General features: G+C 39.7%; 2 protein-coding genes across 7 annotated transcripts in view; one reads left to right on the top strand and one right to left on the bottom strand.

The window, feature by feature from the left end:
- The window catches only part of CNKSR2 (connector enhancer of kinase suppressor of Ras 2), a 139404-nt gene extending 127851 nt beyond the window's left edge, over nucleotides 1-11553 (top strand). For 2 of the 6 annotated variants that reach the window (XM_033147266.1, XM_033147265.1), the window contains 2 exons: nucleotides 6888-7084; nucleotides 7959-8174. In XM_033147266.1, coding sequence (XP_033003157.1) covers nucleotides 6888-7084; nucleotides 7959-8174 — 413 coding nt within the window. Of the gene's footprint in view, nucleotides 1-2680; nucleotides 2701-6887; nucleotides 7085-7958; nucleotides 8328-9986; nucleotides 10183-11306 lie in introns of those variants that run through there. The other 4 variants (XR_004426480.1, XM_033147263.1, XM_033147267.1 and 1 more) reach the window with 4 other exon arrangements.
- Nucleotides 11554-14253: 2700 nt separating this feature from the next.
- Nucleotides 14254-16490, bottom strand: KLHL34 (kelch like family member 34). The gene has a single exon (XM_033147270.1). The coding sequence runs from the start codon at nucleotides 16245-16247 to the stop codon at nucleotides 14472-14474; it is 1776 nt and encodes a 591-aa protein (XP_033003161.1). The 5' UTR covers nucleotides 16248-16490; the 3' UTR covers nucleotides 14254-14471.
- Nucleotides 16491-22867: the final 6377 nt, after the last annotated feature.

Raw genomic sequence — 22867 nt, 5'->3', positions numbered from 1 at the left:
ACTGTAGGTTATTTAACCTGGCATAGGTCTGTCAAGATTTGACTATAAATTCAGCTTCCACTATTTTTATGAGCACAGATCTAATGTTCTTGTTTTATCAAAATATGTTGATTATTTGCTGATGTTTAGAAAGTAAACAATAATCTTTGGACACACTTCATTCAAATATAATCACTTTAGTCCTGCTGATTAAATAAGGGAGTTAGGTGCAGGCCTAAATCCTAAATCAATGGGGTTTGAAGTGCTTAACTTTGACATAAACTTTGTTCATGAGCTGTTGTGTCGGTTGACTAAAGATACAATCTCCCTGTGTTTTTAAAATTAATCATATGTTCTAAGAAATTTACTGTAATTCACTGCTGTTTTGATGCTCAGCAAAAGCAGCCTTCAGTTTTTTATATAGGGTCTCTTTTTTAGGGTTAATAAACTACTGCTTAGTGTATAAAGATTTGCAAGCAGGAAGATTTATCACTCAAGCCTAGCTGGATTGGCTTGAAACCTTTAGCCTATAGTTTATCATTAAATTCTGTAATTAGACAGAAATGAAACGTTTTAGAAATGAATCAGGGAGCTAAAAGCTGAGATTAGAATTTAAAGTATCTTCCATTATCAGTTTTCAGTGATGGCTCATATGTAACACTTCGCCTAAGGCTGAAAGGAGCTGATACAGTATTCTGGCACCATTGTGCATTCAAATTTCAGCATGGGCGTTTCTATCCCAAAATAGTGTATTGAATGACCATTTCCATTTTGCAGGGATATTCATGGCAGCAGTGAGCTGTCCAAGACATTAATTGCACATATCTTTGTAAAGCTTCTCTGTACTACTAAAAATAAAGTTTGTAAAATTCCAGTTATTTTTTTCTTAATGCAAACAGGGTTTTTTTTAACAAAGGAAAAAAGAGGTGAATTGCTTTCTACTTTCTTACTTGGAGACAGATATTTCAGTGGTTCTGCTTTGCCGTTTTTTCTTAAAGCCTTTTCCTGTGATGAACCTGGACATTCACCGAATGATTCAGAATGGGCATATTTCTTTATTTTCTCACATCATTTCTGATGTTACAAACTCAAGTTATAAGTATGCTGAGGAATTTTTTTGCAAGGGTTATACCTCACTATGAAAAGCAACAGGAAGGGCTATACACACAATATATCCAGCGTATCACTCAAGTTATTCCTGTGGAAATAACCCACTAAACTCATTGATGCAAAGCAGCATGCGGCACATTGGGTTTCATTGTAAAGCAATGAAGTTGGTTGGTTATCGGTAGCTATTGCCCTCAGTAAAAGTGTGCCCTGCCTCTAAACACAGATGCATAATTCAAAGCTACATGGAAGAGCATCATGCTGCTTTGATTGCTTTCAGATGGGACACCTATCTGCCATAAATTAAGAACCTAACTACCGTGGTGGTAGTCCTGGAAGCAGAACTGGGCCTGTGTTGGCACTTGGATGAGAACTTTGTAGTGCTTAGTGATTTAACCCCTCTATAGAGTTCACGAAGATATTGCAATATTAGGCTATTCAGTGTAAAAGTATGTAGATTAGGAGTGCACATTTGTTGGCCTCCTTACAGGGTGCTTTCATGGTTAAATCTATGTACTGTAGTTGCCATGGTGATACAACTATTACTGTGGATCACTTCTGATCCATGAACAGAAGGAGATTCTGTTCACAGAAAGAGGATTGTGCTCATGTCGAAAAGGCCCGTTCTGTGAGTGCAAGCTTTTCTGTGATTACAGAACGAAACGTTAGGATCAAAAATGTGATATGAGTAAAGATTAAACAAAATAAAAATTTCTTTCCAGTAGCACCTTAGAGACCAACTAAGTTTGTTCTTGGTATGAGCTTTCGTGTGCATGCACACTTCATCAGATACACATCGTATCTGAAGAAGTGTGCATGCACACGAAAGCTCATACCAAGAACAAACTTAGATGGTCTCTAAGGTGCAACTGGAAAGAAATTTTTATTTTGTTTTGACTATGGCAGACCAACACGGCTACCCACCTGTAACATGAGTAAAGATTGTGTGTTGAGCATATCTGTACTGTATTCATAGTTGAATACTTGTCCTAAAAACCTTGGCAGAAAAGTGTTACTCAAATTTGACTTGGGACTAATGTAACTAAGACCAGCCACCTCCACCATTTAACCTTTAGTACAGCCTCATATATGATAACCACATTTCATGCCACATATATTTTACTAAAAGAACAATCATTATGTGTCACTTGTTGTAGGCTTTTCCATAAGAACAGGATTATCCCCTTCAAAACTTATTTCTCATAAGGTGAAACAAAAAACAACAACAAAGCCCCAACCTATTAATTGCTTACCGTGATTCTGATTCTATCAGCATTAAGTATCAGAGTACTATTGTATTACCTGAACCCTGAGATAATGAAAACTAAAAACTAATCTGTCATCAAAAAGTGGTAGTGATTTTTTTAAAAAATATTTGAGTTCTTTTCCCTATGACTGTTTACCACTGAAAAATACATGAAATAAACAAGCTGATCTATTTGTTGTATAGTGCTTAAACCAAATGAGTTAGGATAGGTTTATTAATGTTTGCCATTGCACATACATTATTTTGAAGCATATTTGTTTTCTGCTAATTTTCTGTTGATTTTATTTTTTATTATTTTTCTCTTTTCTTTGTACTTTCTGTCAATAGCTACCTCTTATGACCTTCAGGTAAGAAGCTTGCTTAGTTGTTTCTTTCCTTTGAAATGATGAAGGCTCAGTGTAGTGTCAATCAGACTGTGCTTCTCCATACTGAAAACCTTTTATGATGCTGTAAAATGGTTGTTAACCAGGTCTTACTTCAAATCATTCAACCAATTGCACATGACAGAATCTCAATTAAGGTAGCTTAAGGGACAGTTGTTCTGAAATGCAATAATTTACAATCTGATAAGCAAATATTATTCATTGCATCTTTCATATTTTCTTCCTGAAATTGGAGAATATGGTATATTCTTTATTATTTAATTCAAAATTGTTCAAGGAACTGAAATTCAAGGCTCAAACTGTATTGTGAAAGTTCCAGTCTTAAGGCATGTTGGGATGGAACAAGCCCATTGGACACTGATTTCCACTTAGCAGTGATTCCAGCATCCTTGTAAGTGGGAAAAGAACTAAAGGTCAGGGGGGTTGGGGTGGTAATTTTTCTAGAGATGGTTGATTATAATTGTAGTTCCTAAAACCCCAATCACTGAAGGTGGAAATGGGTAAAGTGAGACATAAGGATATGAGGGATAGTTGTGGAAAGAGAAAAGGAGTTCGGCAATGGCCATTTACCCCGTCCAAGGGTGGCCGGCTATTGCCACCCAGCACAGCTGCTCCGATGCCCTTTGGAGCCTTGTCATTGCTGCCCGGCTGTTGGCCACTCCCCCCAGCTGCCATGGAGCATCACAGATTCCTGCCTGACCCGTTTTTTTAATTCAGCCAATCTGTGGCAGCCTGGGGGAGTGTGTGTCTTCGGGAGTGGACCTGGAGACCGCAGTTTTCACTCTGTTCTGTTCCCCAGGCATTAAAGCCAGCTGGCGCTGTACTCTGAAGATGAGTCAGGCAGAATTAGCAAGTATAAAGAATCCTGTGGTGGAGCAGAGGGAAGTGAGAAAATATGACAGGGCACAGAAAAAAATAAGTGAGAAACACGGGGTGCAGAGAATCCTGTCAGTTTTGGAAAAACAGAAGAGGCAACTATGATGTGATAGACAACATGTGATACGGAGTACAGAGAGATAGGAGGGAGTTTGTGCTGTGATTAAAAAAAAGGATGGTTAACGCAAAGGGGACTTTGGGGATCATGAGAAAAAGAGAAAGTAGAAGATATGCATTATGAAACACAGAGAAAGGGGGTGTTAACTGATAAGGAAAAGGCTAAGTTAAAATTGTAGCATAAATGCGTTAAAGTCCCTAACTCAGGAGTCAGCCCTCTTGAGTTAATAAAAATACAAAAGCTACCTTCGGTTCTGACCCCTGGTATTTGGCATTTGTGTTTAGTAATACTCCCATTTAGCTCAATCAGCTGGGAATGTAAATTAACACATAAATAACAGAATAAGGGGAATAAGGGGAAGGGACACCAAGGGTCATCTAGCCCAACCCCCAGCAAAGCAGGAATCTTAGCTAAAGCATCCATGAGAGATGGCCATCCAACCTCTGTTTAAAAACCTCCAAGGAAGGAGAGTCCACCACATCTCGTGGGAGTCTGTTGTACTGCTGAAGAGCTCTTACTGTCAGAAAGTTTTTCGGAATGTTTAGTCGGAATCTCCTTTCTTGCAACTTAACTTATTTTATTTTCGTATTATGCCATCCTTGCTATCATTTGCAATACAGCTATTGGGGAATGATTTTTTTAAAAAACTGCTAGAAAAGAGAGTTGGGGTTGTATCACAGAGTATTTCCTATCTAAAACAAGTTATTTCTTTTTCTTTCTTAAGTTTACAACAATTTCTTATTTTCCACATGACAGATTTTACAAATGCTTAATGCAAAATACTGAAGACTTTGGCCAAAAGTTGAAACATGCATTGCAGTTCCTGAGTTTAATTCTTGTCATGTTCAAACATGACCAATAAACAAAACTCTAGGAATGGAGCCAAGCTTTACATGTGGGGCAGCCTCAGTTTTCTGTGGATCAAATAGGACAACATAAACAGGCTATATGAAAAGAGGTGAAGGCACAATCCACTTGCTGCAACTGGTGTCATCAGTGGTCTATACTGTGTTCTTCTGTGGTGTCTGTAAATAATATGAAGTACAGAGTATTACTCCTCTGATCATTCCATCCATCAGGCTGGAAATAGCAATATCTGAGGATGGAAAACACTAACAAAGCTAGAAGAAAGATAAAACATCATAGGGCTAATTTTATGCCAATCCTTCCCCACCCCTTCAGTCTTTTGTGATCAGTATCTCTGTCAATCAAATTCACAATATGTCACAAACACTTTAAGTTGGATCCAGAATTAGATGCACAAGCAAAGAGCTCCTCCAGATCATCTTGTTTATTAATCCTGATTTGCTTGTGCAAAGCACAGACGGTTGGTTAGACTGTCCAGTTATTATTGAGCATTTCTTCTGATTTGTTTGTGGGGAAATTATATGGAAATTTATTCATCTTCATTTGCTTGTGGGGTGTTTATATGTCTTTCCATTGATCAGTTGTACATTGCATACTTTTCAATGCATTTCTCTTGTCACTTTCCTAACTTCAAAAAGTGTGTTATTTTTTAAGTGTGGATGGGTTGCTGCAGGGAAAAAAATTGCTCTAATCTACTTCAGCTGCACAAACTTATATATCTCACTTTGTACTTCTTTCCTTCCCACAAAATATTGACAATCTGCAGTTACCCAAATTTATAAAGACTGTTGTCTTCTTGTCTAGGTCTTGGCAAAAACGATACCAACCCTGACATAGAAGATTAGGATAATTTAACATTCATATATTGCATTCACATACATTGTCTCAGTGATTCATACAAGATCTCTGAAAGGTAGGCCAGTATTAATATCCCCATATTGCACCTGAAGGTTTGAAGCTTAGCCAGGGCCATCATAGGAGTTATGGTTATGATTTGAATCAGGAACTTCTCAGCTCACATCTTTAGGCACTTTTCTACATCAAAATTTTGAATGCAAACCAATTCACTTTCCATTTCATTTTTAGGGAAGCACTCCTAAATTATAAAGACGTAGCCACGGCATATATATGATGGCAAGCTGTGAGATGCCATTAACTGTAACTCTCTAAATACATTGAATTGTTGTGGTGGTGTGTTTTTGAGGCATTTGGTTATGAATCCTGTCAAATCAAAGCAGAAAGACATATTTTCCTGCCTGATTTCAGTTATTTGTACATTTAAAAAAACAAGTATTTTGTATTTATGCAGACTAGAAAGCAATTCTTGACTTAGATATTTTATTGGAGCATTTTCTGTTTGGAGCAAACACTCTTCCTGGAGCAGTGTGTGCGCACTGATATGTATATGGAGCTCCAGTGGCTCATATATTTCAATTTAAAAGATTTTTTGTGGCAGGAACTCTGTGTGCTCATTGAAGCCTGGTGCCGTTAAAGAGTACAGGATGAAAATTCTGCAGTGTAATCCTATGTGTGTTTACTTGGAGGTAAACTGAGTTTGGTGGAACTTTCCCCCAAGTAAGAGTGTTTAGGAATGCAGACTTGATAGGTTGGTCCTCTTCTATTAGATCTTTTTGCCAAGCACAATGGAAGGATTCTTTAGACAGCCTCTCTTCCCTCATGGTTTGAATTTTGAGCCAATTATAATATATATATAGATACATTTCAGCAAACAACACTCCCGTTTCAACATGTAACAGGGCAATGGGTGTGCCCTTGGAAGTGCACAATACATTTGTCATCACCTGACTTTATACAGTTTTCTGCACGATATAGATGATTGACTTTCAATCTGTATCTGATCTTAATGTGACAGATTAATTCGGAAGCTGTACATTAACTGTCACATGATTATCTTTTTACCTGTGCTGGTAATTTGTAACTTACCATGACTTCCCACTATATATATATATATATATATATATATATATATAGAGAGAGAGAGAGAGAGAGAGAGAGAGAGAGAGAGAGAGAGAGATGGGATGGGGGGAATATATGCATACACACATATAAATATCTGCATGCTGCAAAATACATGTATGCATGCATAAGGATTGCTCAATGATTGCTCAATCTACACATTTCATACCTTTTCTGTAAGGAAATAACTTCAGTAAAATTTTGCCACATTTGAATAGTTAAACTTCTTAAGCCTTGTCGTGGAATTTAAAAAGAAACTGATGTAGGCTGATTTTTTTCAAACTATGCAGGTAATTTTCTCTGTGTCTTACAGCTGAAACCATAGAAGAAAAGCCTGCAGATTCCCTGCAAGATTTGTATCGGTCCTTGGAACTAGCTAGCTTATCACCTTTAGGAGACCAGCAAATTTCTACAAAGATGGAGTACAAGAGGTATTTTATTAAAAGATGCAGTGATCCGGTAGTCAATGAAAAATTGCACCAGTTGCGAATTCTGAAAAGCACTTTAAAGGTGAGTTAATTAGGGAGTCAGCAAATTTCACAAAAGTGTTGAGACTATCCTGCATAGAACTCAAGGGATATATTGCACGGACACTGGGAAATGTTGTACACAAAAGAAGTTCGAAGAAAGAAAGAAAACTTTGGTTTCTCAACAACAACAAACACGTTTATCTCAGTTCCCATTTTAATGAAGAGTTAATCTTCTTCTGGTCCATTATGTGGTAAATGAAGACATGATCCATAAGCCTGGTGATGTCACAATATTTAGATACTATCATATTGCTTTGTGTACTTCAGAATATGAAATAATTTTGCCCAGCTGTCAAGATTTCTCATAGGAGTACAGAATTTTTTTTGTATCCAGGTACCATGTTCTGAGAATCCCCTTTTTGCCAATACATAGTACCGTAACTTAATGTAATGATAAATAGATTCCTCAGACACCAGAAAGAAATCCCTTATGTTCCTTAGCATCTCTTTCTGTTGATATGACAGAGATCCTCTTTATGTTCTGTTGCTTGTCATTTTCTGTACCCCACCCCCTGATCCCCCTGCCCCGCTTTCCCCCCTTTTGTTCTTGGCTTGTTTCCATCACAGCTACATATACACCACTTTAGAAAAGTTTCTTGGGAGAGTTCCAAAATCTCAAACCACCACTAATTCAGAACAAACATTCAAATTAGTCAAAACACCAAACAGAGTGGTTGTCAGATTTTTTTTTAGGGAGCTTCCCACTGATCTTAAAATGAGGCTTTTAGGGTATTTATCTAAAAATGGCATCACAAAGTACAATGGTATGTCAGATATGTTCTTTAAAAGCTAACGGCACAAGACAAAGGGTGCTTTGTTCCTCATTCTGAACAGATCTTTTTGTTTTCTCCCAGGCCAGAGAAGAAGAAGTAGCCATCATAGATAAAATTCTGGATAATCCAGATTTGACATCTAAAGACTTTCAAGACTGGAAACAAATGTACCTTGACCTGTTTCTGGATAGTTCTCAGAACAACCCTTCAGAGGACCTTGTAAATGACTCTGATGAAGTTGATGCTCTTCTAGACTCTTTAGCGCACACACATTCCTATATTGAAACACATGTATAAAAGAAAATGATTTTGCCTCTTTGTGGCACTTCAGACCTTTATCAAGTACACTGAGTAGCTTTTATATCGACTTACAGGAGATCTATTTTATTGTTTATGATATGAGTAAAGTAAAAATTCCATTGTCATTGTGCGAATAAATACATACTTTCTACGCTGCTGATGCTCAGTTTATGTTTATGTTTACAAACACTGGCTACGATCCAAAGAAGGAATATGCACTCGTGGGACAGAATCCTTCACATTTTGTTTGATATTGGTGCTGAAGAGTCTAAACTACTTTTAAACTGAAGAGAAACACATGCATGTTGCTTTCCTTGGATCGTGACCATTGTCTTTAAGGATTAAAATATATATATTTTAATGAGTATATATTTTGGAGGATTACATTGATTTATCAAGTGAAAAGATGGCACAAGAACAGTGTTTTATTACTGATTGTCAGATATGTTTCCTATTTTAATAGTATCTTAACTGTTGTAATGAGTTACACTTTCAAAATACAGCCTTTGTTTTGGCCAGTGTGGGAATTAAACTTTTATATTTGGTGGAATATTTTAGGTATTTTAAAAAATGAAAAAAGTACAATGCTGTGAATAGGATTGCGTTAAAAAAAACAGTCAGGGAATAAGAGGGGTAAACTGGACTTTCATAAGCTTAGATTATATATTAAACAGTCAAAGTTTTGTTTTTCCAGTCTTTTGAGGGATGGTTAACAGACAATCTATAGCACAGATTTAATTTGAGGATAAAGGGCTCTCTTTGTTTCAGTTATGGCAGAGACCTGACTGGACAATATTATTGCCCTATGTTGGTCTCACCTGACTCTTTTGCAGAAAAAAAAAATATTGTACTGTTAGCCAAAAGTTTCCATTTAGTGATTTTTTTGTTTAAGTCAAACTTTAAAATGTTTCAAATATGCCAGCTCAAGTAAATTCCTGCTTTAAATATGAGATGTTCTAAAAACTCTGGTAAATAGGAAGGGGGCATAGGTGGGTGGGTCAAATCTCTTTTCTAATCTGCTGGAGAAAACTATCAGTATAGCCCACAGTTCAGCACATTATCAATATACATAAATTTCCATACACAATTAATGTGGTTCTCAGTTTCCTTAATAGGCTGCTTTCCCACATAACACAAAAACATGCCATAGTGCTCCATGAAAAGGCCCCATGAGCTTGAGCAAAGAGTTAGGCTCATACATGCCTCCATCCCTTCTCCTTCTCCTGTAAGCCAGAGTAGGACTTCTTACTAGTTTACTTCCACTTTTAAAGAATCTTGGCTTATACCATGTAGTTATGTTCAAACCATATATCCTGATTTAAAACAAACCCCCTGGCAAGTTTCCTAATAGGTCAACTTCAAACAATGCATTATGAAGCCAGAATTTGTTTTAAACTAGGATCCCTGGTTTCAACATAACTATAAGCCTAGATTCTTTAAAAATGAAACTATCCTTGCCAGGGGGTGAGGTGGAATATATATGCCTGACATCATGCTCATTGAAGCTTCTCCGCACAGCAATAAACTGTGGGTTAGCATTATATGCAAATTCAGTCATACAAAATTCCCAGAAGTCATTATAAATAGGCTTTGAGCAGGAAGAAGGCTCAGTGGGATATTCCTCTAATGCAGAATCACTTGCATGCCTTGTGAAGCTGATTATTATGTTAGCACAAGTGGAATGACTGTAACCAGTGGCACTTTAACATTTATTCTCATTCATGCATTCCTCAGAATCCATACAATGTTTCTCCCAAACTATTACACTCCTATTTATTTCCCATTGTCATCCCATTGTCTGATTTGCAGGTAATCTTTGAGTTTCCAGTGCAAGAGGTCCAGTGCAGGCATTTCCAGAAGTGAAACAACTTAGTGCCCTCGCGATGTGGAGGTGTGGCTTGTGATGTGCATGGCGATCATATGTTATCCCACCCTTCTGTCTCTTCACCATTACCATTTGGGGGGAAATGCCATCCTTTGCTATGGAGCTCCTGGAGTTGAAAAGGTAGCGAATTTAGTTAGGGAAATTGGGGTGAAATGGACACAGTCATTTTCCATTTTATCTTTTTCTTTTGGAGTGCACAGATGTAGGGGATGGTAGCATTATCAATTTCCACTTTCAATATAAATGCATACACACCTATAGTCTGCATCCTTGAGCAAGCACAAAAATGCATGTACCTTCTGGTGTGTTTTTGAGAGAGGAAGGAGATGAAATTGACAAGCTGCTTGTCTAGTTCAGTTTGTTTTGCATTCTCTCTTGGGGCATATGCTAGCAAGGGTGGGCAGATGAAGGTCAGCAGCAGGAGCTGATCTAAACTCTTGGTAATAGGAAGTAACTTTCTCTCTCCTTGGAATATCAGGGGAGGTAGTGAGGGAGAGGGTGCTGCTTACAGCTGCTCTCAGTGGCTACTTGAAGTTTCCAAGGCAGCAGTAGCAGCACTGGACACTCCAGTGTTGGGAAAGGGATGGGTGAAGTTTCCCCAGTGTAGCTAAACCATCTGAGGAAGGTAATGCATGAGAGCTACATATTGCCTGATTCACCCTTAGTCAGACTTGCCTTTGAATGACGTTAGAGAAAATATTTGTTTTGTGCTGATGATGTTTGGGAGATGCTAGGAAGCCAAGTTCACTCCTCACGCCTCCAGAAGAATGTTAGGTACCTTCGTGTCATGAGAGACCCTTGTATTGCAGGGGGTTGGCTGCACTTTACATGCATGCCACAAAATTGGTCTGGAGATGCCCCATACAGCCAGCTTCCCAATAAGCAAAAATACTATAGAAGTTGCAGCATTAATGATTAAACCCATCTGTGCCTGGCTAGAGATGCCCTCTATCTATCAGCACCTTAATTTTTGCCAAGACTGAGCATGACAAAAGAAAAAGTCCTTGTGGCTTCTTAATGCTTTTCTGCAGATGGGAGCAGTTGAGAGATGAGGTGATAAACCCCCAAATGGGATACATCTTTTAAAACCATTCTTTCTTATAAATTGTACTCTCTCAGCTAGCTTCCAGCTATAGCCTGTTCAATGCAGTGAATGTACCGGTACTTATAAACATTTAAGAGCACAATTATTTTCTGCTCTTGGGACTAAAAGAAGGATCAAAGGATTGCTTGTTTCTTTTCAGATGCATTTTGGATTCCAAGCGTCTTGCAAACTTTGCACAATTGTACAGGAGAGTGGCCTTTTTACAGCTAATTTTACGTAAATCTGTATTCAATTAAGACTGAATGGCAATTCATGCATTAAGATTTGTATGAATTTACATACATATAAGAAACTCTTTGTATAAACAATTTATTTGACTGCATGATTTGTTTGTTATAACTTGTGATATTTTGTATATTTCTCACATAAAAATGCTTGAACAACAATCGTGATAATTATTCCTAATGTTGATTTTTGACTCCTGCTGCATTCCCCCTCTACATTTTATGAATTTACAGTTTACATCAAGTGATATTTCTAGACATAACCATAGCCTTATGGTCAAAATCAACTTGCAGCAGGATCACTTAATGGTTTAATAACAACTCCTGCATCGTACCAGAATTGCATAGTATCCTGCACAGAAATAGGAAATGGCCGTAGCTCAGTGGTAAAGCACATGCTTTGCATCTGAAAGGTGCCAGGTTCAATCCCTAGGATCTCTGGGTAGGGTTGAGGATGCCCCCTATCTCAAACCCTGGAGATCTGCTTGCAGCTGATCCAGGACTAGATAGAGCAGCAGTGTGATTCTAAACCAGGGGTAGTCAACCTTTTTATACGTACCACCCACTAAATGCTAAAATTTCCTTACTGCTCACCAGTGCTTGATGGAAGGAGGATTCAGCTTGTGCTGTAGAACCCCCTACTGTCCACCTAGAATCCTGAAACGCCCACTAGTGGGTGGTAGGGACCAGGTTGACAACCCCTGCTCTAAACCATCTCCTGATGTTCCTATTTCTTTAATCTGTAGCTTCATAAGATTCTTGTAGATTGTGGATTACATAATTCTGTACAACTTTATGTTGTAAATTGCAGGCAAAATTTTCTCTGGGTAGAAAGTTGAAAGATCACACAGTCCTTCCTTCTCTGATAAAGTATGAAGGTTGTATCTAGTAGATACATATGCTAATGTTTGTATTTATTTCAATGTACAGCTGTGAAGCTGGGGCGACTCAAGGCTTTCCAGTAAACAATCTGAAAAGGTGTGACCAATCATAGCTTCTTTCACACACAGGCTAAAGTTGACACGTGTGTAAATCTGTCTGACACTGTTGCTCTTATTTTATTGATTGAATTATCCTGTCACACTGTCTCACAGTATCCAGAGCATGGATCGCAGCATAAAATATAATAGAAGCACAGTCAAATACAGCATAATAAACACAAACCAAGAGCCTAAAACTTAAAATAGAAAAAAGAATATGTATTGCAACAGATAATATTAGACGTTCCTGGAATTTTTTTAAATGCCTGTACTATTTTCCTAAAGTTAAAAAAATATATTCATGAGCTACATGCTTCTTCCTACACTGAAGCATCTCTGTGGAAGAAAAGGATTACAAATGCAGTAGAGCTAGGAGTCTTTTAAATTTATACAAGGAACTGGTGGGCTTATGGGAAACTGAGGATCCCCAGAAACTTTGGAATGAGTGCCCCTCCTTGACCCAGTTGGCTGTGTAACATTGGTACAGAGTGAGACCATGCCAACAAATTCTTAGGATTGGCCTATAGGGCATCTTATACAACTGCATCCTGTTGCTAGGCAACAGTAATTCTGCCTGCATGTTATCTTGCTGTAGACAGTGTTTGTGACTTCGTTCCAAGCATAAAATTCAGCCTCATCTTGTAAGACTGTCTGGCATGAAATAGTGCCATCGGTTTTTTTCATTGTGGCGCCTTCTTTGTACATTAGACTGAGAAGTGCTTCTGTGCATCTTCAGTGCTTTCAGACTAAAGGGATATGCTATAAAATAGATTGTGTTTGAAAGTGAATATTTAAAATTATAAAGTTAAGTTACAGTCAGATTTCACACTCTGAAACCAAATACCATATCTGCAAGTGTGAATAAGGCATGGCTTACAACTACTAAATCCCATCCTACCCTGGCAGTAATGCAGAAAGAGGCTGCCGGTACCTTTTTGAAGTCAAAGCAGAAAATTCCTTTACCTCTTCAAACAAAAATGCATTGTGCGCAATATACCCATGGGCAGGTTTTATAACTGTGCTGAAGCACAGAGTCATTCAGCAACTAGAAACAAACATCTCTATCCCATTTATGGCCCTAAAGGGCACAGAGTACAGGGTGTTATTTCTTGAATACAAGATACAATTGTTTCATGTTCCACTCAACCTTATTATAGTTAGACCAGCTGCTAACTCTTTGCCTTAGTTTAGAACAACTGTGTCAAAATTTCACCAATTAAAATGGGAAGCATGACAGAGATTTAAGGAGTGCAAAGTTTTGTTTGCTTTTTTGTGCAATTTGCAGTGCTTTCCCCCATTCTGAAGCTTTGGCACGACTAAAAAAATGAGCCGGGATCATGTAGGCAATACAATAACATCATGCAATTAAAGATAAAGGGACCCCTGACCATTAGGACCAGTCGTGTCCGACTATGGGGTTGCGGCGCTCATCTTGCGTTACTGGTCGAGGGAGTCGGTGTACAGCTTCTGGGTCATGTGGCCAGCATGACTAAGCCACTTCTGGCGAAGCAGAGCAGTGCACGGAAATCCCGTTTACCTTCCCGCCGGAGTGGTGCCTATTTATCTACTTGCACTTTGATGCGCTTTCGAACTGCTAGGTTGACAGGAGCTGGGACCAAGCAATGGGAGCTCACCCCGTCGCGGGGATTCGAACCGCCGACCTTCTGATCAGCAAACCCTAGGCTCTGTGGTTTAACCCACAGCACTGCAGCCTCTAATTCCTGTATCAAATGAATACAGGAATATGCTTCAAACATAAAGTGAACGTATGAAGAAAGAGGCATATAAATGGATTCTTCCATTCTGTATTTTTTAATATGCCTCTTTCTTCACACATTCACTTTATGTTGTGCAAATCAGGTATTAATTAATTCACAGTTATTACTGAAAACAAAACAGTTGTTCATGTACAGCTCTTATTGGCAACAAGTTCTTAGTTTTTGCCTGTTTTACTCTGTGCTTTGAAATACAAAATTCAAGCCTATTTACTGATTCACAATATTATCTGTTAATATAGAATGGGACAACATTTTTAATATTTAGACATTCTGGAGATGTTACAGAATTGTCCTTACAGATCATTTTATGGTGAGTTGTTACCTAAACAGTTAGTCTCTTTTGTTGTTGAACGTCTTTAGCATCTAGTAATTCAGAAAGCTCTAGCACGGCACACTGCAATCCATACCAAGGCAACGAAGCTTTGCATATTTCTTCCCAACAGTCATTGTCTATATCATAGCCCACCACATCCTGAGTTGGAATCTCCTGAGAATCTTGCCACTTCTTCCCCCCAATGAGAAGGGCAGTTTCCTCCACTACTGCCAAACCATAACTAAATCGATCATAGACCAATGGCCTTAGACGAGTCCATTGATTTTGGTCAGGATCATATTTTTCAATTTCAGAGAATGGTTCATAAAGGCCTAAAAATGTAAAGATGCAATCTCTTATGGTGGCCATCTGATGCCCAAACCGGGCAATGCTCATGGGGGCTTGCTTTTTCCATTGCCCTTCTAGTGTACTCAAAGAGTACAAATCCTTACTTGTGTTACTTTGATTTGTGCATTTGCCACCCGATATATAAATGTTACTCTTGCAAACAGTGCCAGCATGACCATGCATTTTGCATGGCAAATCTCGAACTTTTGTCCATGTGTCTCGGCTAATGTTGTAGGCTTCGACAGATGAATGTAATGATCCATCCTCACCTTGACCGCCAATTGCAATAATGGTGTTTTCTAGGATGCAACAAGAAAAGTGGCATCTTTTTTCTAGCATCCCGTTGATTAGAATCCACTTGTTAAATCTGGGATCATAGCGATGGACTTTGTTTGTCACTGTTAAAGTGGGACTTTTTGTTTCACTTTGCAAATCTTCTATTTCTCCACCTAGCACATAGAGAAAGTTTCCAACTGTACACACACAGTGATTTTGTAGTCGATCCTGCACCTGTGTTAAAATCTGCCATTTGTGATTGTAAACATCAAAAGCCACCACATCCCTGCTGGGCCCTTCATGTTGAATCATACCTCCAAGCAGGATAATCCGCGTCTTCTGGTTTCTCAGTGTGCTGTACTTATCCTGTAGGATAGGTTGCCTAAAGATGAATGAGTGGTAGTTTATTGCTTTTATGATTAAGCATTTTATGGGGGCTGTTAGAGGCACTTCTGATTGAGTGTAGACTTTTCTCAGATTTTCCACAGGAATAAGACCATATCGTATGTGTTCCAATAAGGTAGTTGTATATGTCAGCCTCAATTTATCATACTTAAGCCACTTCAGCAATAGATCTAGCAAATTAGATTCTTTCACCATAGGCAGATCTGAACATTCAACTATTGCCTTCAAAGATCTGAAATTCAGTTCTAGCAGTTCTGCAAAATCAAGGTCTAGGAGTTTCCAGAAATTAAAAATGAGATATTTTTCTACAGCTGATAAAGCATCTGGAAGATAGAATCTTGCAGCAACATTGGCAGAAAAGCAGCAGTTCTCTAGGGTAAGATTGTTAGCCAAATATTGGCTGCACAAGACAATTGCCTCAGACACTTGCAGGTAGGTAGCAGCTTCCAAAGTGTCTTCCAGGCTGGCAAAAGACAAAGGCAACCAAGAAGTATAAATGAAATCCAGAATGTGTTGCAAACCAGTGGCTGAGATAACTTGCAGGTGAACGATGGCAGCCTTTGATTCTTTGGTATAACTCTTGAACATGGCCCTGAAGTAATCACTGGAACAGGCCAGCAAAGACTTGTGAGCAGGGAACTCATTTTCTTTCACCTTCAACAAAATGTCACACAACAAGCCTTCGCTGCGGAGGGTTTGGTACTGAGACAACACAGAACCACAATGTCCTTTGCAGTAGGACAGAAAGTAACTCATTGTGCAGAACAAAATGCTCTAAAGCCTTTTTGTCAATGAAAAGAAGGAAAGATACTGCAGCTGTGAATTAACTCAACTGGACGAGGAAGCACTTGAAGAACAACCATCAGCTCTGCTCCTTCAACCTAACAGAGCCCTTCACATCCCTTTCCAGTTTAGCGTCCTGCTAGTACACATTGTCTCCTGCATTCATTCATTCATAAAGCTGAATTCAGTAACATCCTCCAGACATTTCTCTCACCTCTGTTTCCGGCACAGGAGATGGTCCACAGGAGATGAGAGCACTTGCTTGGCCAGCATCAGGTGACGATTTTGCCAGCTCAGATGTCTCCCGTGGCTTTTCTTTCCCTTTAGGCTGATTAAATAGACCTTCTGTGGCTGCTGGTGCATCACGAATGGAAGGAGGAGGGCTGAACTTTGCTGCAGCTTTTGCTCGAGCTGTGTATTTCACTCTTAGACAAGTTTAGCTCTTATTCCCCCAGGGCCAACAAGCCACGTATGGTGATTTCTCCTCGTAGGAAGTTTCAGCTGAAAATCAAATCGGCACCTACAGATTAGAGTGTTAGGATTTTGTGGACACACAGACCTTTAGCCTGGGAGCAGAAAGACGAGCAAAATAAGAGGATTAGTCAGTGGTTTAATTTGACATGCATTTTGGAACCCTTTAGTTTATATGATATCACCATAACTCACAGTGACCAGAATAGAATGCAAACACTAGACCCCTTGTCATAGCGGTCCAAGCACTGAACTGAGATGGGTGAGGGAGAGAGAGAGAGAGAGAAGGGGAGGGGAAAGCAGTAATTTTACAAGGAGTGCAAGCCAGAGGATCTGACATTGAGTGACCTGGGTAGAAATCATGCGAGCAACACATTTCTTCAAAGGAGTGACAAAAATAGCCCCGAAATTATGTCATATAAAGCAAGCTCTGTTTATTGTGGGATCCAGGCATAAATGAGTTCCAAGCGAGCTTGAACTTCCTTGGACAGTCCATCACATGGCAGATTTGCAATGGGAAAACAAATGTAGTCAAATTAAATACAAGGAGAGAGAGATTATCAGTCCTTATCGCCTGTGTCTTGGAACATCCAATTCCCCCGAGTGGCTAAAAACAGTCAGATGCACTCACCCTGCTGGCTGGCTGGCTGGCTTGTGACAACCTTTGGATCTATTTGATTGAAATGCCTTTTTCACAGCTCTCACTTCTGAGTAAAAAATAAAAAATGCAAGTGTGTGAGTATGAAGGCTGACACAATGTTGGGGAAGGTACAAAATGGCTTTTGGAAATAGAACCCTGGTCTGCCTTATTGGTAAGTTTCTTGCTTTTGAACAATGGGGGTGAAATGTTATTATACTTAAGTCATATCATATATGCTTGACCTGGTAGTTTACAAAGGGACATAGCTGGATTATGCAAAGTGTTTGTTTCCTGGGAGGATCTTGATTTCATTCATATTAATTTCTAATGTATTTTAAGTGGATAAGACATTTGTCATACACCACAAAGTATGCACCGCCTTTCTGATGTGATCTGTTCCCTGCTACTTCATTGTAACAGTATTGAACATGCACTGGCAAAGCAATCAAGGACAAATAGCTATGGAATCTTGTCAGTCAGAGTGGGAACAAATACTCAAAGCAGTGACATTTTGCAGCTGTCCAGGCATATCCCATTTTACACTTGTAAGTCAAGCTTTCAGTGTTTCTTCTATATATAAAAAATTGCATGTGTGTACGAAACTAGTGAGCGAGCCACAAGAAAGAATTCTAGCCTAGTTTTCTCCCTGACATTTGTTTTGTATGTAAAGGGAGATATGTTTAATATGGGTAATCAGGAGAAGTCAAACATACTATTTCTCCCCTTTCAGTCTGCATTGGTATGACCCAGGAAAAACTGCTCTGATTCTATGTTTCTTTCAGCTGGTCCACATACAGTCACTCATCAATAGATGATTGCACTATTGAGTTGTGTTTTGCATGTTTGAATGAGCCAGTATGGATCAGATATTAGAGAAGGAGTTCCTTATCTCATAGCACACTGCTGTTCATAGGGTGTCAGATCACAAAGAGCTACAAATCTTAGAGCACTGATTCACCTAGTGATAAGAGCTCAAATAATGTGTGCACATGGACACACCTGCTCCTTGCGCTTTCAATTTCAGTTGGGGGAAGCTCAGTGTACATTATTTGCATGCAGAAGGCACCAGAGTCAATCTCTGGCATCTCCTGTTAAATGGATCAAATAGCAGTTTATGTGAAAGTCTTGACTGCCAGAAAGATAGGATAATAGACAGACAAATATTCTGGCTGGCCGTAAGGCAACTTTCTATATTAATCTGTAATTTTGATTCTATAGGTATGGTACTTTTATCTTTATGGTCTGTTGTTTGTATACCCTTCTGATGTACAGTCAGGGGGGTTGAATAGGAAATGCATGCATCCTGGCTATACCACCTTTGGGTTGGGGCAAATTGGGCATAGTTACATGCCAAGTTAGTCAGCGCACCTGTGTGGTAAAGGATGGATAAAGTTGTCCCAGCTGTCTGGAACTTGAGTCTTGCAGAAGTTGTAGCTGCCAAGTGGAGTGCAAATAGGCCTTTAAAATAAGGTGTGAAAAACAGGATAGCCTTTTAAAAGAGGAATCTGACAAAGGATCCCACCAGGAGCATAACTTAATAGATGTTTTGTTTTTTAAAACATTTTTCATTAGCCATAGCAATAAACAGAATTGATGAAAAATTCAAGAAAATGTTAGCACAATGATGTTACAGAGATAATCGTGGAAATTTCAGGAATTTAATTTTAATTTGAATATATTGCAGGGGAAAAGAATGTAAGATCTCAACATTCAAGGAAGGAGCTTGAGAATTACAAACAATCTATTATCTAATCTTAGGCACTGCAGGACACTGACTTGTGTGTGGGTGAATGTACCACTTTAGAAGAAAGGAGGTGGATTGTACCCAAAATGAGTATGGATGGAGTTGTGCTACAGAGTATGAGGTGAGAATAACTGGATATAGTTAAAGAAATGTAAAGTATGTAGATATAGAACTTGTTGTTGTTGTTGTTCAGTCGTTCAGTCGTGTCCGACTCTTCGTGACCCCATGGACCAGAGCACGCCAGGCACGCCTATCCTTCACTGCCTCTCGCAGTTTGGCCAAACTCATGTTAGTAGCTTCGAGAACACTGTCCAACCATCTCATCCTCTGTCGTCCCCTTCTCCTTGTGCCCTCCATCTTTCCCAACATCAGGGTCTTTTCCAGGGAGTCTTCTCTTCTCATGAGGTGGCCAAAGTACTGGAGCCTCAGCTTCAGGATCTGTCCTTCTAGTGAGCACTCAGGGCTGATTTCTTTGAGAATGGATAGGTTTGATCTTCTTGCAGTCCATGGGACTCTCAAGAGTCTCCTCCAGCACCATAATACCCTATAGATATAGAACTATAGGGTAGAATACAGTATATGATAATATAAATGTTTATTATTGGGTTGAGGAGAAATCTTGTTTAAGAAAAAAAAACATGATTAAACAAAGCCAATGTTTGGGGAAAATAAGGGATATATAAGATAGATGCAGTAGATGGGGGGGGGAAGGGAAATTCTGTCTGTGACTTTCAATCCAAAAAAGTGTGTTTGTGTGTGTGTGTGTGTGTGTGTGTGTGTGTGTGTGTGTGTATAAAATTTCTATACTGCCCTTCAGCCAAGGATCACAAGGTGGTTTATAATATAAAAACACAAAAATACAAAACATCATAATACACAATACAATACTCCCTCACCCAGCCATGTAGTTTAAAAGGCCATAGATTGTTTGCTTAGCCAAAGGCTGGGACAAAGGGATTATTATTTTTTTGCCAGGCACAAAAAAATGCAGATGAAAATGTTGCATATGCCCACATAGATTCCCTGAAGAAACATCCTAAAAATGATGGGAGTGAATGAGGATTAGAATATAACAATTCTTTCTTAATTGTCCTGGGGTGATTGAATGTACCCGTATGTAATACAGTGCTACCTCTGGTTAAGTACTTAATTCGTTCCGGAGGTCCCTTCTTAACCTGAAACTGTTCTTAACCTGAAGCACCACTTCAACTAATGGGGCCTCCCGCTGCCGCTGTGCCACCAGAGCACGATTTCTGTTCTTATCCTGAAGCAAAGCTCTTAACCTAAAGCGTTATTTCTGGGTTAGTGAAGTATGTAACCTGAAGCGTATGTAACCTGAGGTACCACTGTACTGTGATATCTAGGGTGTGTTGCAAATGGCAGAATGGATGCTCCCAGCCCCACACCAAGGCCATGCAAACACCTTGTTGTTCACAAATGTCACAGAAATGTTTGGGAAGATGTCAGAATGTTCAAGATGAGTTAGTAAGAATGTAAGAAGAGCCCTGCTGGGTCAGGCTAAAGGCCCATCCAGTCCACCACTCTAGTCCACCAGTGACCGATCAGATGCCCACAAGAAGCCCACAAGCAGAACTTGAGCTCAGCAGCACTCTCCATGATCAGTTCCCAGAAACTAATTTCAAAAGTATATTGCCTCCAACCATAGAAGTAGAACACAGCCACCATGGCGAGGTTGATAGTCTTAACCTCCATGAATTTGTCTTCATAACTCTGCAAGCTTTGAGATGACACAGAAGCACACTCGGAATCTTTGAGTGGGCCACAGAGATGCCTTGGTGCTCTGGCCTCATCCCTAGTCCCAACAGAAGGATAACTCTATTGAGACAAATTGGGGGGGACGGGACATCATGGATTCCCTTGATTTACAGTCTCTCATAAGGCTGCAATACCAAGCTTACTAAGCACACGCCCTGAAGTAAATGTGTTTAGAACTGAGGTATGCTTTTGTCCTGTGCCACTGCCACCCACGTTGATCTAACTTGGGCTGCAACTTGAACTACTGACCTTTCAAGAGCCGCTCATATCCACAGGGACAACTGAAGTATGTCAGATGTTCACCGCATCTGAAGTCTGTGACTGACAGGTTTATTTCAGGTGAGTCCAAAGCCTGAATCCTCCTGGCTGACCCCGTATAATTGACAGCCATGAAAAGCAACCACTATGGCATGCTGCAGGAATCCTGCATAAATGGTTCTTGGAGTACATCAGCGCTGCATGAAAAGGAAGACCTGTGGGCACTTTGATGGGCTATTAGCAGGCAGAAAACATTGAAGCTTTTGTTCCTTTCTAAGAAAATTGCTCACAGAAGATGTTGTGCAAAGAGAAAGGGTGCACTGAATGTTGAGCCTCGTTTTATGCAAACCTCTAGCAACTGTGGTTTTAGTATGTACAGTGCATTCTCTCCTCCCTTTCATTTGTTCATTCTAAACTGAAGTAGCAAAGAAGTCGGTCAGAGTTGTTCAGCCAGAGTTGTTCAGACTGTGTTTTTGCAAACTTTTTTATATTGGTGTAATGACATCAAAGGTAAGTTCCTCACTTATAGCATCAATTGACTCATTTGTATTGCCCTTGCGTATTATATCTACATGTGCTTCCTCTCCAAGCTACAGCACAAGATGATTTCCTTTCTGTTGTGTTTCATTCTTGTTGGTTTTTTCATGTTTCAATGTTGTTTTCTGCATACTCAGGTGTCTCTGAATGTAGAGTTGCCTACAAATTTTGGAATAAATAAATAATGTCCTAGGAGGCAGGGCTCTGCACGTGAGCCCCAAAGAGACTCTGGCTGCATTCCTATACCTGCAGTACTGGGCATAAGCCATGTTGGACTTACTTCTGAGTCCAAGTGGGTAGGGTTGGGGAATAAGCCTCACTATCCCGTCTCATCATACTCAGGCAAAAATCCCCCTTAATTCCAGAAGCTGGCCCTGTGCCACTTGCCAGGCACTTTGAACTACACTGCTAACAATAGGGATAATATTCTGCACATTTATAAAAAGTGAATGTGCACAGCACATAGGTTGTTTTGTTTGCAGTGTCTGGCTTTTTGTTACTGTTCCCTCAGTGCATTCTTTACATTTCCAGACCACATAATTATTCCTAATTTATTCTTCAGGCAATATTCATTGTTATGTGTGAATGAAGCGAGAGAGTCTCCCCACCCCCTTTCCATTGCTTTCCAAGGCATAGTATAGCTTTTCTAGGTTAGAAGTGAAAGAGACCAGGCCAGAGAGCACACAAACCACCAGCTCCTGACAGAACCATCAACAGCCTGAGAGAACTGTTGGGGCAGTTCCTCCTATATCTGCCTTGCAGCTCTCTGTGACCTGAGGAAAGGCAGAAGTGAGCGAGGCTAGGCTGAGGAGCACGCATACCATCGGCTCCCAAAAGAGACATCAGCAGCCTGAGAGGACTGTTGGGGCAGCTGTTCCCCCACCTTCCCAAGGGCTGCCAAGAGCTGTGTGTTCTGAGGAAAGACAGAAGCAAGGGAGCCACAGCAGCGAGCACACATACCATCAGTCCTCAGTTGGCCTGAGAGAACTGCGGCACTCTACCTTTTTATATAATGTATTTGTTTTAGGGTTTTAAAATTGTAAACTGCCTTGGCCAAAGGTGACATATATTCAACTGAGAGAATATTCTGAGATTTCAAGCGATGCCTTCCATCCAATATGGGCAGGGTAACTGGTGGGTCAGACAGGACTGTGGAAACTTGCTGAT

The sequence above is a fragment of the Lacerta agilis genome, chromosome 4, assembly GCF_009819535.1.
Source record: "Lacerta agilis isolate rLacAgi1 chromosome 4, rLacAgi1.pri, whole genome shotgun sequence".
Taxonomy (NCBI): domain Eukaryota; kingdom Metazoa; phylum Chordata; class Lepidosauria; order Squamata; family Lacertidae; genus Lacerta; species Lacerta agilis.
Note: the sequence above shows the minus strand (reverse complement) of the source record. Positions and strands in the feature narration are given on the sequence as shown.

Excerpts from the sequence above, each read along its gene's own strand:
- KLHL34 (XM_033147270.1), bottom strand. The coding sequence starts at position 16,247 with ATGAGTTACTTTCTGTCCTACTGCAAAGGACATTGTGGTTCTGTGTTG.